The 14,986-nt window shown below is 52.4% G+C and overlaps 1 protein-coding gene across 2 annotated transcripts; it reads right to left on the reverse strand.

Annotated features, from left to right (window-relative positions):
- Nucleotides 1-711: 711 nt before the first annotated feature.
- On the reverse strand, nt 712-14,632 carry UQCC2 (ubiquinol-cytochrome c reductase complex assembly factor 2). 2 transcript variants are annotated; one of them, XM_045193268.3, is made up of 5 exons: nt 14,458-14,632; nt 7,667-7,788; nt 5,415-5,489; nt 3,454-3,523; nt 712-892 (listed from the first exon to the last, which is right to left on the reverse strand). In XM_045193268.3, the coding sequence occupies exons 1-5, from the start codon at nt 14,549-14,551 to the stop codon at nt 765-767; spliced, it is 489 nt and encodes a 162-aa protein (XP_045049203.2). In that variant the 5' UTR covers nt 14,552-14,632; the 3' UTR covers nt 712-764. The 2 variants fall into 2 exon arrangements, with proteins under 2 accessions (XP_045049203.2, XP_024413794.2); XM_024558026.4 differs by lacking the exon at nt 7,667-7,788.
- Nucleotides 14,633-14,986: the final 354 nt, after the last annotated feature.

Consider the following 14,986-nt stretch of genomic DNA (forward strand, 5'->3'; position numbering starts at 1 on the left):
CGCTTCTGCGCCTGCCTCACGAGGGTGCAGGTCCTGCCCTCACCCTTCTCAGCTCGGCTTGGCTAACAGAAGAAAGCTCAGGTGCAAAAGCTGCTGGTAAGAGGTAAGGTCCCACGAGTAGTGAAGTGACTGACCACGTGTGTCCCTGCTGGGGGCCCCTGCCCTGTGGCCTCCCACAGAACCCGCCCAGAGGGCTGCAGCCACCACAACCCAAGTCCTCGCTGGCCAAGGCCTGTCTGTAGCTCCACTCTGTCCCTTAAACCGACTTGGAACATGGGCTTTCTGCGAGGCCAGCGGCAGAGGACCGAGCTCCATCTCTCTGAGTCATGGAAATGGGGGCCGAGCAGGCTATTCTCATCTCTGCTGACTGCTTCCTGCTGTTTGCGGCAGGGCGCCTTCTTCCACGTTTACTGCTGTTTTGGGCTGTCTGCCACAGCTCCTACAACGGGGGGAACCAGCCAGACCCCCGCTTACAGGTGGGGCTCCTACAGCTGCCCAGGAAGCACCTTGCCCAGAGGCCCCGTCACCTTCCCTTCTCAGGTCCTGACAGAGTCGCTCATTTCCTCTCTCCCAGACACTTCCATACCCTGACCCTGACCCTGACCCTGAACCCGGGCGGGGCGGATGCTCAAGGGCATCCCTCTTAGGCTGAAGCTTTCTCCGGAACCACAGGGCGTCCTCTCTGTGGAGGATAGATGAGACCCTGAGGAGCAAGGGGGACCAGGGCAGTTTTATTTACGATGGCAACACACAAGACTCCACGCTTAGGTTCGCGGGCGAGACAAAGGCTGTGCCCAGGCCTTGTGCTGCTCCTCAGGGCTCCTGGAGGCAAACTTCTCCTGCAGTCTCTTCCACATGCCTTTATTCATTTCCTTGAGCTCTTCCAGGGTGTCTGCAAAGGGCGGGCCCAAACAGAAGAGAGACCGAGTGTGAGATCTGATGGCACACGGTGGCCCCACAGGCCTTCCCGTGAGCGTGCCTGTTTTTCACACAGGGCACCCCTGGAAAAGGGAGGTGTGGGCTCAGCTTCTGAAAAGCAAATCAGAGAGGCCACCAGAGAGGGGTGTAATGCCAGTGCGGACTGCGCCTGGCACACGGCGCCCTCACACCGCCGGCGTCTGAGCCACGCCCCCTGGGTCCGGCCCCACACGCGTGGGCAAAGAAACACTGCTGCCAGCCATCCAACTCACAGGCCCGGGCGCTCTGTCTCAAGACACGGCCCATGCCACACACGCCTTACTGCCTCTGTTTTTCAGACACAGAGACTGAGGCAGAGGGACGGCTCAGTACACCGCTAGGAAGTGGTAGAGCTGGGACTTGAACCTGGGTGGTATGGGTGCACCACATGCTGTGGAGTGGAGCAGGCACCAGGGGAGGGGACGGACCTGAGCTGTTATCCCCACCCATCATTTCCTGATTGGGTCCTCTCGAACAAATTACCCGCTGACCTCAGGTTCCTCGTTGGCAAGGTACCGATCAAAATACCTGCCTCAAAGGTTGTACGGGTTAAAGGAAATCACATAGGTAGCTTGCCTGGCACCCGGCCTGCGCCCAAGAAAAGATGGCCACCTTCATGGCAGCAGGGAGCTGGTGGGAGGCAATGGGGCCCTTCTCTAAGCGTGTGCCCACACAGCCCCAGAGGACCCGGAGCGGGGCTCTCCGTCATGGTACTACGGACGCTTTGGACCCGGTAATTCTTTTTTGCGGGGCTGCAGGACGTTTAGCAGCATCTTGGCCTCCACCCACTAGATGCCAGTAGCAGAACCCTGACCCCACTCCTAGCTGAAAATGTCTCCGGACATTGCCACACGCCCCGTGGGGGGCACAACTGCCCCCAGTCAAGGACCACTGGTCTGAAGTCTCTCCAGGGCTAAATTTCTATACCTAATTTTACCTGTATATTAAATTTAGATTCTCCCATAATATTAACAGAACTAGAGAAAAGAAATAGCTTTTCTGAACAGAAAGGTAACTTGCCATTTACTAACCTGACTGTTAGTGCTCTCCCTCAGCCACGAGCCCAGCATCCCACCCCAGGACTTCCCACAAGCGCAGATGCCGCTGTGGGGCACAAAGCGGGGTGCTGAGGGACGGGCCCGGACCACTTACAAGCCACGAGGCCTTTTTAGCCTCTCGTGACCCCACATCCAGGGCGGCCACACCTGGAACCCAGACCACGGCCATGGCCCAGGCCTCACTCAAGCCCTCTCATTATGAACCCTGCGGGCGCTCTCTCAGCCGGTTAGAGGGGCATCCGGTAAGCTCGTGCCGCACAGTCACGGCAGCAATGCGGGGCTGCTGCGAAGACGGGTTACCGGCAAGTCCCCGAGACCGTCTCCTGGCCGGAACCAGGGGCGGCACCGGTCAGGGGTTGAGGGCCTGCAGCTCATCTCCTGCACCGCGGCCTGACCCCTCCCCACTCGGAGACGTCCCTCCAGAACTTACTTCCCTTCTAATTTCAAGTTTGAACTTTGCTCAAACTCTCGGGCCTCGAGATGGCGCTGTGTGCTGGTAATTTCACGGGCCCAGGCACATCGGAGCAAACTTGGGTACGTATATGTGTTTTTGAAAAATGGACAATAAAGTGATCCTGCTGGGCAAAAGTATCTTTACCCAGTTTCCCAGGTGCTGTAATGAAAATAGGACCAGAGGTGACACCGTCGCAGGTGACACCACCAGGTTTGCGTCTGCTCAGCAGGTAAGAGCTTTCTGGAAGGTCAAAACCCTAAAGTGGAGTTGTTGAGGGCTGCCAGAGGAATAAGAGAGAGAAGTTTCCAGAGTACCACCAGAAGCCGGATGTTGCAGGGCCGTGCCCTCTCAGAAAAGGTTACCCTCTTTTTGTATATGATATCCTTGGCAATAAAAATAGTAATTTTCCAGAACCTGCCTACTCCAACCCAGGCTCCCTTCCTCAGTGACAATGGCGATGGGAAGTAAGGAGGGGACGGGCCAGGCAGGGCATTTCCTTCCTGGTTTAACTGCGGTCTCGCAACAGCTCCCAAACATACCTAGTCAGACCCACTTCTAGCCCACCGGCCGCGTCCCCCGGGCCAGACAGCTCTGAGTGGGTGTCCCCACACATGTTTATCAAATGGCTTTTTGTTTTAATTAAAACCCTCACTGTTTATAAAGCCCCTTAGGATCATAAAAGTAAAATTATTTCCCTTGCAGTCTGATTTCAACTACTTCCATCGGGCAAATACATATTCCCCTGTTTCCTGCTGCCCAGCCTTGAATTTAAAAGCTCTAAAAACGGGTTTTCTTTTTTAAAATAATGCCTTTCACCATCTCCATATTCTGTGGCCAAAGTATAAGCCCCGTAGCTTCAGAATTCCCTCTGGGCTATTCCACACGCCTTTCCATCAAGCATATCTGTCTCTTTAGACAATTCCCTACGGCCACTCAAAGAATCATCTGCAAACCAGCCGGAAAGGAGAGCTGTGCTCTCAGTACCTGTGGAGAGGATCAGTCTGTACTCTTCCAACGACAGGCCACTGAAGCTGGTGTCTCTGGGGCGAGGGTACTGGTCACAGGGGGAAGACGGGAAGAGAAGGGGGGAGAGAGAGGATTAGTTCTGCAGGACTGTAACAGGGCACAGCCAAGAGGGGGGCCCCAAAGAGGAATTTGTAATGGGGTCCAGAACTCAACGTGTCCAGGAAATACTAGAACAATATATATATAGGATGTCCTCACCCCCACAAGTCTGAGCTGGGGGAAGGGACACGTGGAGCAGGGCCATTCAGAGCTGTTTTGTACAGTAACAGCTGTGCAGCTAACCTCTGGCATGGTCATTTAACGTATCTATAACCTTTAACTGGTTTCATGGATACGTTAAATAACTGTGGCCATGCTTTGAGCCAGGGGGATGGGAGTGACTTCCACCCAGGATGTAACTGGGAGGCAACTCCCCCTGGTTACAGCGCCTGCGTGAGAGCTTGGAGAAGATTGGCTCCACGCTATGGGGCCACACCTGCCCAGACTTACGATGGCAGCCCAGTAAAGCTGGAAGAATATGGGAATGCTGGCAGGTGTAACTGATTGTAGGAGGAGTCGGAAATGGGGCTGCAGAGGAAGACTGGCGCTGGGATTTAAACCCAGGTGCAGGAGCCATACCCAGGGAGAGGACCATGTGGTTTTGGCGGAGAAGAGGGAGAGGACCACGCGGCTTTGGCAGAGTGGGGACCCCCGTGGCGGCGACACAGCTGATGGAGCCGGGAGCCTGAATCACGGACTTCTACTTCTTTTCCTGAGACACGGTACCCCCGACTGGCCAGAGGGAGAAGGAAGGACTGTGCATCTGTGGGTATTCTAAAGGACTTTAGTATTTTAATGAAGACATTAAGTCATTATTCTAAGTCTGTATAACTTTTAAATAGCTAATTCCTTTCCTTTTCACCAGTCCCTGGCATTGAGAGATGTCTTTCCTCTGGCGGCAGGCAGGGTGAACCTAGTAGGTATGGGGGGGACCCCCAGAGAGAAAGGGGGGTCCTTTCCGTAATAGTATATTGTTCCCCCGCCCCATGCCGGTTCTGTAACAGCTGTAACAGCACAGCCTGCACCCTGATCCCGGGAGAAGCCTGGCTCTCTAACCACACTGCCTTCGCCTCCAGGGTCCATAGACAAGAGGCCCAGCAAGGAGAAGAGCAGCGCCACCTGGAGGTCAAAGGCCTGGAGTCGCAAGAACCGGTATCACAAGCGGCAGGCAGCCGCGGCTTAAACAGGCACCCACGGAAGCCCTCTGCGGAAATGGCAGGTTGCGACTCAGGAGGATGGGTGGGGCCAGCTCCTAGGCAATGCCCCGTCGCTGCTCTTGAACCACATTTGGGTTGTGAGGGTTCAGAAGAAATCCTTTTCCAGGTAGGATAGGCATTGGCCATGTGCGCGGTGGGGCCAAAGCAGGCTTTCAGTTGTTCGTACAGACAATAATACCGTAAGTAATAAATAACCATGCAAGAACAAACTCTGTTTTGCGTACTCACGACTGTAAACCTACTCTGGCCCCACCCTGTGTACTTGGGTCATTACTGAACACACTTGCTAAGCCTACGTTCCATGGAATTTGTTCTGCCCTCCCAGTCACCCCTTCTTTGTCACCGGGGTGTGGGGAAATGCCGCCGCCACCAGAGGAGGTGGGAAAGTCTAGGGCCCAGCAGTTGGTTGTCAGATACACCCAGAAGCACACATTTGGCATATAAAAATGCATGGCTTTTTTTCGAGATTATAAATAGCTTTTATTAAGTGACCTAAATGCCTCCACCAGGTCCCGTTGTTGGCTTGGTTGAAATTACTGGTTACATTTGAAAGTAGCAAAACCACAAGTCTTTACAAAACACTGTGTAATCAGATTTTCACTTGTTCTTATAGGTCCTCTCTGGTCAGAGGGCTGGGGATATAAAAGACTGTGGCCCACTCACCTTGTGTTTGTAATAGTTTGAATGGATTCGTGCTAAGCTCTGGTACATCTGCTCGCAGGCCTCAGGCTCTGCAATCTGAAAAACAAAGAACCCCCAGGCAGTGAGCAAACAAGCCCTGCCTCCCACACCAGGCTGCACCTCCAGGAAGCGCCCTCCCAAAATAGGGCATTCACATGCAGCAGGGCCAGAGCTCAGCACCGCCTCTCTGCTCCACAGGAAGCAAACTTGGCCTAAGCCCCCTTCGTCCCCACTGTTCAACAGAAATCACCTTTTTGGAGTAACGGCTCCGCCTCATCAAGTCTCTGATCTGCAGAAAAACTTTTTATCCGTCACCTGGCAGGAACATTTGTTGAGCATGTCTGTGCCTTGAGAAGCACCACAGTGGGGGACGCCACAATGCAAACGTGGGACCAGAAGGGCGCACCTCACAGAAAGAATGCTAGGGGCAGTGTGGGCTCCGAGAGGTCAGAGGAGGGGGTGTCCCCATGTGCATGTGGTCAGTGTGTGGCTGCGCGAGACTAAGCTGGGTTCTGAAGGACACAGAGGAGCCAGCCTTCCGGGTGGAGGGGTCAGCGTGAGCGAGGCCGAGGAGGCAGGGATGTGATCTATGCATCAGACCGGCGCACGTGGCCAAGGGCTTGAGTATGCAGATACAAGAATCTGAGCTGGAGCCAAAGAAAAGGGCTTTTTGAGCTAAAATTTCAATATGGAATGTATTAAGTATTCTTTTATGAAAGTCAAAAAAATCATCGGAGCCTTCAACTGGTAAGTGGGGTGCTCTTGTAATTTGCAAGGAAAGAACATGAAGAAGTTCGCACATTAGGATGAGATGAGTGGAGGGGAACCAAGACAGTTCGCGTGGGTCCTGCTAAAAAGGACAAGGCCCCAAACACTGAGGCCGTGCGAGAGAAACGGGAAAGTAGAGAATATTCTGGGTGAAATTCCAGGGAAGACACAGATGAGAGGTGGTTATTTACCTTTCATGCCTCTTTTTAGTTTAAACTCCAACCCTTCCCTCTGCCCTTGCTGTAATTTATCTGTAGTCCCTTATATTATTCAGCCAAGAGTCTGAAAGCTCCCCAGAACAAAAATTTCTCTTTTGCGTCTTTTCCCTGAATTCGAATGATGCATTTTCTCAACTTATTTGGGTTGGCTAAAAAGTTCATTTGTTTTTTTCCTGTGAGATGCTCTAGTAGCACTTAGTTGTCTTGAACTTCATGTGAAACAATTTTGTTAGATTGTATTGTGACAGCTGCCACATCAGCATGCATTTAAAAATTTTTTTTTTCCAAATTGGTGAATTTTTGTGTAGCCATTTTAATACTGAAGATGGAAGAAAATATACATTTTCATCATATTATGCTTTATTATTTCAAGTGTAAAAAAACCCTGAAATGCAAAAAAAAGTTTGTACAGTGTATGGAGAAGGTGCTGTGACTGAATGTGTCCAAAGTGGTTTGTGAAGTTTCCTGCTGAATATTTCTTGCTGGATGGTCAGGTAAACCAGCTGAAGTTGATAGTGATCAAATTAAGATGTTAATTGAGAACAATCAACATTATACCACGTGGGAGATAGCCATACTCAAAATACCCAAATCAATAAAGTTATCAGTAAAAATGAAAAATGTGTCTTTTATGGACAAAACTAAACGGACTTTTTGGCCAACCCAATAAATCCTTTTTTAAGAAGGCAGAGCACAAATAAATCAGTAGTTAAGCATTTTATTAAGGCAGCTCTGCTTCTGCCTCTCTGTACGTGTCAAATAAGGACCCCACTTTGTAGCAAACAGATTATGCACTTAGTTCTACTTGACCCATCCCTGGGTTCGGGCCACTCACCAGAACAGCCTGGGTGCGCGTCGGAAGAGAGAGGGTTATGGGCTGAGGAGGTAGCCAGTGTTGGCTGAATAATAATCAAAGGCATTATCTGAGTGGACTGGGGATACGGGATGAAAAGAAAGGACTGATGGAGGACTGTGAGACAGACTGGGTTCTGAGTCCCTGCCCGGCGGGGCTGTGTTTCCAGGGAAGCCCAGCGGGACAGAATTCTGCAGTGCCCACTCGGGAGGAGCGGAGTGAGCATTATGTCATTGGCAGGGCAGGTGTAGCCAAGGGCTTCCGTGGAAGCTAGAGGGGCAGAGGGTATGAGACCCAGTGGGAACAGAGACCACCACCAGCGCAGAGTCTTAAAGACTACCCTGTAGATTACCAGAAGGTAACTGTGCACCTCATCTTTGCTGCTCTCTACATACCTGTAGAGCCGTGTTTGCTTGTAAACTGCAGAGACAGGCCCCGAGGACCCACAGTGTGCTGGTCCCGAGAGCGAGTGGTGTCCATGGCCTGGGTCTGAGCTTGGCATCATCACCAGCCAGCTCTGGAAGGTGGGGCGAATGCCTCAATCCCCTCCTGCCCCCAAGTTTTAAAAAAACTTGCCACATTCGCTTCATCATTCTGTATGTGTGCACACACGTATTTTCCCCCCGACCCACGTAAGATAAGGCAAAACACAATGCCCCTTTGCTCTGTAAGATTTCAGCATGTTTCCTAGGAACAGGGACATTGTCTTACATAACCACAGTTCGGCGACGGGCTGCAGGAACTCTCACGCTGGCACACTTTCATCCAGTCCCTCGCCCGTACTCCAGCTCTGTCTCATGAGAAGCTTTACAGGACCGCCCCCCCCCCCCCCCCCAAGCCCCGGCCCAGGGTCCCGTCGCATTTGTCTGCCATGTACATCTCCTTCCAGCTGAGACAACTCCGGGGCCTTTCTTTGTCTTTCAAGTACTGACATTTTTGAAGCTACTGGCCAACTTAACCTTTCTTTTAACAGAAAAGTTAATAATAGCCCCTATTTCTGAGAGCAGTCAATGTGAGGGTAACTGAGGTAATGCCTCGGCTGCTCTGAATTTGGGACCAGGAACACTGATGAGTGTGAGGGACCAGTTTTGTTACTATTATTAGTAGTAAACGGTTGTGTAAGCACAGGCCTCTCCCTGGCAAACAGCAAGGGGAAAGAGAACAGTGCGGGACGATCCTGGTGGTGGTGGGATGGAGGGTGCTGTGGGTGCACGGAGGCACGGACACTGCCCAGGGGCCGGGGAGGACCTGCCATGGGGTCCCGGTGGAGAATTAGCAGGGGTTACTAGGGGGAAGCAGGGCTCTCCAGGCACAGAGCCAGTGCAAGCCCACATCCAGGGAGTTCGGGTGTGACCGGCGGGTCAGTGCTGCCTCTGTGACTGCTGGGGTGTGGCTGGAAACGAAAGTGAGGAAGCGACGGAAAGTCACTGATGCTCACTCCGTACCTGACCGCACCTGCAGCCCAGACCATGAGGGCTCTCAGTGGCCACCAAGTACTCCAGGGCCGGTCCAGCGGGGCTCAGGCACCGCCCTCTAATCTCTGCCAAGGGCTGCACCTGTTTTCACCCGATCGCCGCTCTTCTGGACCACCCCCTCCTACACCATCCGGCCATGCTCTTACGGAAGGCGGCACAAGGCTGACCTGCCCTCCTCCGGGCGCCTCTCTCCGGGGCTCCTGCTGCTGGACCACTGAGCCAGCACTTCCTCGTCGACCCCACATTCCCACCAGGTCTTTGCCCTCAGAAATCTTGCCAATGCAAGTTCCCCTCCTGCTTCTTCTCTAACTTCTCTAATGGTGAGAATTAGTTTCTCCGAGAGCTGCTCAGCCACCTCCTACCATACCCTCAGCGTGTGAGCTGGATGGCGAAAAGGGAGCAAGGAGGGGAAAGGGGGGTCACCCTTACAGAGCATCGCTTCCAGAAGGGCAAAGAGCAGAGGATTGGAGTGGGGAAACCCCCCCCCAAAACAGTGACCCTCTGGGCTCCCTCAACCTCCTAAAATTCCTTCAGTAAGAGACAATGCTACACATTTCACATAATGTCTGGAGCTCAATGAACAATCCCAGAAGGAACCAAGGAACTGAACACCTAAACACCTATACATGACCAACCACCAAACAACGAGCTAGTCACCCAACTTCCCCTTTGAGGTCAGAAGGTGTCTCTACGATGCTGTGGAAGTGGTTCTGTGGAGGTGACGAGAGCCTCACAGGCCAAGGCCTGGCAAGTCACCGCTGCCCGAGGGGATGGGCCCCAGCCGCCTGCAGGGACACCCGAGGGAGCTCCGCAATTAACGCCTCGTCTTGTTTACCACGCTTTATTCACAGACACCTGCACGAGCATTCCTGAATTTTGAAACACACAGTTTTCCTGACGAAATGTAACCTGCACTTAAAGAAATGTTCCCTCTCTTTTTTTTTTTTTTTTGAAGAAATGTCTTATATACAAGCTTTAAATTACCTGATTTTGCATTCACACCTAGTAAGATTACAGACAGCTGAGGACTAGCGGAGATGCTGGGTCTGAAAAATGCAGCAGTGGGTGTTATGAAAAATGCAGCTCTGCCCTCTAAATGTGAACGAAATAGATGTTCACCCGACGAAGTGCCCTTTATGGCTCTACTTTTGCTCCTTTGCATTTCGCCTGCTCAGCCGTCAGTAAATTTCTTTGCCTTATTAAACTTTTATACATGCATACCTACGTCGGTGCCGCAGGCACTGACTCCGATTTTCAAAATTGAATTTTGGGTGGTGACAGCAACTGGTACAGTGGCCCCTATTCTAGTCACACAAAGGGACTCATAAGCACTTTTGGGAAAGGGTGTCACAAATTGCTTTGCTAATTAAGGTAGAGCTGGATTCAGTCCAAGACGATCTATGAAAAAAAGCTTTCATGACTTGGTAATGAACTTCTGCAATGAGTTCATTTTGTTATGGAGACCGGTTCCCTTAGTTCAATAGAAAATGCATTTCTTGAGCACCTACTATGTACAGTGCTCTGCTAGGAGGCTGTGGGAGGATATAAAGACCCAGCCTTGGCCCTGGAGAAGCTGGCAATTGCTGAGACAAGACAGGATTGAAATTTTAAAAAATGACACGTGGCCCAGCTAACAGGGCAGGTGCAGCTGGAACAGTCGTGAGTTCCCTGTTCCTAAGTCAACAATGACAGTTGTTTCGCCACCTTCCCCCATGTCGTGATTCTCATATTAAGTTCTCGGCGCTACAGGGAACACGTTCTCTTAAGGAAGCTGCATGCAAAAGGGCAAACCCCACAAACGTCACTGTGCAAAGGACAGTAGGTGTAAGAGGTGTCGGGTGTTCCCGCTTCCCACCACCCGCTTCCTCTTGTTGGGTCTGGGGTGGGCCGTGATTCCCCAAAGTGCAACCTGAGGTGGAATAAATGGGGGCAGTGGTGTTTGGACTCTGGTTTCGCATCTGAAGGATGACCTTGTTTTCTAGTAGGTCCGGCTTTTCGGCGCTGTGTCGCACCTGAGGACCATCCTTCTTCCCATCCTCACCAGGGAAGACAGTGGCTGGGCCAAAGAAAAGTAGGTGGGGAAACACAGGAGATGTTTAATTCTGTGCCCAAACTGTCTGTGGTCAAAAAGGTTCGGGCACAGAATGAGGGGAAGAGAATGGCTTGAAGTTCACGGAACAAGAGGCCTTTCTAACAAGAAGAAACAACTCAGGTGGACTGGCAGCTAAGGGAAGATCAGGCGCCCAGGCGGCCACGCCAGATGCGGCCAGCACAGAGAGCGGGCTCATCTCTACTTATCTTCGCCTGCCTCTGAACTCCCAGGGGACCCTAAGTAAGTTTTAGTTTACAGTTCTGTTCCCTCACCTGTACAATGGGAATAGTGCTGGCTCTTCACTCTGCTGCAGGAGGGTTAAAGTGTGCCAAGATCGTGTTCAGTGTTACTGTCAAGGTGTGGGGGGCCATGCTGCCCCGCTCCTCTAGGGGAGCAAAAAGGCTGTGGGGCAGAGCTGCCTCCCCTCCGGTCCTTTCTTTCTAGCAACGGGCATGACCAAGGGGGAGCTCTACCCTCGTCAGCCAGCCGGGTCTAATGCCTGCCGCTGGCTGCTGGCTTCATGAAGAGTCCACCAGACCACCTTTCTTCTCAGGGTCTTTATAACTGATCCCGGGGTCAGTGGTGGTGACTCGAGGTGCTGTTCTCAATTCCAGCAAGGGGGTGCTCCCTCCAAACACGGTCACAAAGATTCACTACGGCCATGCATGTTCTCAGGTGACACCAGGATGATGTACTCTGACAGTGGTCCTGAGTAATGTGCCTGCTCCACCACGATGCACTGGTTCACCCTACCAGGGACGAGTGTCCCAGCTGAGCCATCGGCTGAGCCAGCACTTGCGTCCGCGGTCATGACTCAAACCTGCGTGGCCTTCTACTCATCAGAACTGTCTCCCTAGGCAATGACTAAGGATGACAACTCCAAAAGAGAAAGCTCTACCCTCCTTTTCTGGCTCGTCCTATACTTACGGTTAAGTAGGTAAACATCACACTCTCTTACTCCCCAAGGATCTAGCCTATGTTGGCCTCTCTGCTGGCTGGGTTCACCATTTGCATTTCATTAGAGTAAGTCATGTGTCTGCTCAATGGTCTGCCTCTTGGTGGTGAGGGTCAAGTTCTGCCCCTCGTCTGTGGTCCCCGCAGTTCCCTACACAGTGAGCTTTCATATCAGTTCTCACCACTCAACTTCACAGAACACACAAATATTCCCTTCTCACTCCTCGCTCCCTCCATCTAGTTCCCCACACATGCAACTGGACTCCAATGACATGTCTCGGGAGCCACAACCAACCATTTCTTTCGTCTATTCATTCAGACATTTACCCAATGTCTCTTACATGGGCGGGTAAAATGGCAATATCTCTATTTTCAGGAAGCTCACACCAAAACCACGCAGGGAGCAGAGCCCTAGAGGTTTGCAGAGTTGGGATGAGATATGATTTTTACCTTAATGATCTTTATGCTTTGGGCTGGTGAAGACCAAGAGGGAGTTACACTACACAGAGCCCCTCAAAGCTCTGAGCCAGACACTCTATCCGTGCCCACCACCCACTCAGTGATCAGTTTCAGTGATGCCACTGGGCATGTTCTTGCTCCAGTAGGTGGGCCGGCTTGGCTCTGTATTGGGCCAAGTTGCAAGAAACCAAGTTCCTGCTTTGACAGGTATGGCTAAGCTGAGCAAAAGTCATTTCTTCGGGCTGTGTGTGTATCACATTTCTTATCTCTGACCTCTTGCCTGCACCCCAGGCTCAAATACCACACTGCCTACTTCACATTTCCCCTTGGAAGTAAGCGCAGTCAGCATCTCAAGTTTAACGTGTCTAACACTGAGCTCAAGATGTTTTTTCCATACCCCACCCATTCCTCATCGAGCGTTTCCCAGCTCAGTAGATGGTAGCACCTTCCACCTGGTTGCTCAGGCCAAAAAACCCTAGGTGTTAGCCTTGGTTCTTCTCTCTCTGTACCCACATCCAACACATCAGCAACTTCCGTGATGCACCCTTTCCACCGCAACCCAAGCGCAGCCCATTCCCTCTGTGCTGCCAACCTCATCAAGCCACCGCCTTTTCTTGCCTGAGCTCCCATGATGGCCGTTTCTCCAGTCTCGTGTTATTCTTGTCCCTTGTAATCCCTTCACCACATACAGCCATAGTAATCATTTTTAAAACGTAAATCAGGCCACATCAACCCCCTGACTGAAACACCCAATGGCTTTTCACTGGCCTTACGATGACACCTAAGTCCCAACCGGAGCCTGTAAGACCCGACTGTGCCTGGCCCCTCCGTCCTCTTCTGACCTCCGTTCTTGGCGAACTCCATCTCGTGCACCGCTCCCCAGTCCCGTCGCTTCCTCTGTCCTCCGACAAGCCGACTGGCTTCCTGCCGCAGGGCCCTTGCACTGCCTGAAGTGCCTTTCCCACCAGACGTACCCTGTTGGCTATTCTGCCCTTAGGTCTCCTCTATGCATGAGACCCCCTCGGCCTGGCCTTACCTACCGTAACTACTGTCGCCCCTCTGCTACGCTACTTTACATCCATCGCAGCGCCGCTGACCCTTGGACACCACAGGTCTGACCAACACGGGTCCCCTCAGACACAGACTGTTTTCAGTAAACATGCACGGTACTGTAAATGTATTTTCTCTTCCGTATGACTTCCTCTTTCTTTTATCTAGCTCGCTTTATTGTAAGAACACAGCATATAATACATAGACAAAGTATGTTAATGGATTATGTTATCAGCGAGGCTTCTAGGCAACAGTAAGCCGTTAGTAGCAGTTTTTTTGAGGGGCGGGGTCAAAAGCCCCATACGGCTTTCCGACTGCTGGGGGTAGCTTCTGTGTCCCTAACCCCCACGTTGTTCAAGGGTCAAATGTACTTACCCGCACGGTCTTATGTTTGTCTACTTGCTTATTGTGCCCTGAACTAACATGTGAACTTAATCTTCATGCGGGAAAACCTCCACTGTCTGATTCATTGCTGTCTCCCCAGCACCTAGCCCAGTTCCTGGAACATGGTGGGTGCTCAAAAAATACGTCATGTACAAATGAATGAATCCCAGCACTGACCCGACCTGGAGGGGGACAAGAACATTAAGTCTAGGACTCACACACAGGGGTACGGGTGAGGACCCAAACCCGGCCTCGCAGGGGCCTAGGAGGCATGTAAAAGCTAAGCGGGGGCCCTGCGGAGGTTCTTGGGGTTCAGCTTAGTCAGTGCACCACGCTGCGAGGTAACGGGATTGTGTCAGCGAAGAAACAGGCCTAGACATGTCGCCATCTACGACTGGAGTGGTGGCAGAGCACCAACCCTGGCTGGACCTTGAATCACCTGGAGAACTTTTTAAAAAACTAGGGCCAAGACCCCACTCCCAGATATTTTGATTTAATAAGGCTGAATGGTCCAGCCAGCCATGTTTTAAAAAATCTTCTCCAATAACTACAATGTGCAGCCAGATGAGAGAACGGAATAACGTGGGGTCGTCGCTCTAGGAGGTTCACCGGCGGGGAGTAGGGTCCGCACGCACGTGCTGGCGGGGAGGGAAGGTGCACGCGTGCGCAGCGTCGCCACTTGCCCGCTCCTTGACTCCGCCCCTGCCTCCTTCTTTCCTCCCCCTCTCCCCAACCGCCTCCCCGCCGAAGGCGGACCCCACAGTCCAGTCACCTGGGTGTTTTCTCCCTCCCGAAAGGCCTGCGCTACCCGCTGCCGAAGGTAAGCGCCCAAGTCTCGGCCCCGTTTGGTGTCGTCCACTGGCCATTCCTCACAGAGCTTAAGAAAACGGCGGTAGCGGCCGGCCGCCATTTTGAGCCCCGCGTGTGCCCGCCTTTGAGGGAGGGAGTCGCCGGCCCCGTGGCGCTTGCGCAGTAAGGCGCCCGGGCTTCCCGGGGAGGGGCGAGAGGGTGGAGTGAGCATGCGCGACGTCGCGGGCGCCCTGTCGCTCCCCGAGTAGGGGCGCTGCGGTCTTCTTTCTGAGCGCAGCAAATTCATCCTCGGTGGTCTTGGAACTCGCGCAGCACCCAGGGACGGCTTTACTTACTTATCTTTTTCAACGATTGCACGAGCTCCAGACTAAAGAACCCTCCCCAGGGAACTGTGTGAATTTGTGTGAATGAATACATTGGCGTGCAAATACTGGTTGACATTTGGTGAAGATGTGTTTGAACTGAACCACGCAGCACGCACGCGTGGTTCG

The sequence above is a fragment of the Desmodus rotundus genome, chromosome 11 (genome assembly GCF_022682495.2).
Source record: "Desmodus rotundus isolate HL8 chromosome 11, HLdesRot8A.1, whole genome shotgun sequence".
Taxonomy (NCBI): Eukaryota; Metazoa; Chordata; class Mammalia; order Chiroptera; family Phyllostomidae; genus Desmodus; species Desmodus rotundus.

Excerpts from the sequence above, each read along its gene's own strand:
- UQCC2 (XM_045193268.3), bottom strand. The coding sequence starts at position 14,551 with ATGGCCAGTGGACGACACCAAACGGGGCCGAGACTTGGGCGCTTACCT. Across the intron at positions 3,524-5,414 it reads CAAACTATTACAAACACAAG|TACCCTCGCCCCAGAGACAC; the intron begins GTGAGTGGGCCA and ends CCCTGTGACCAG. Across the intron at positions 893-3,453 it reads CAGACTGATCCTCTCCACAG|ACACCCTGGAAGAGCTCAAG; the intron begins GTACTGAGAGCA and ends CGCCCTTTGCAG.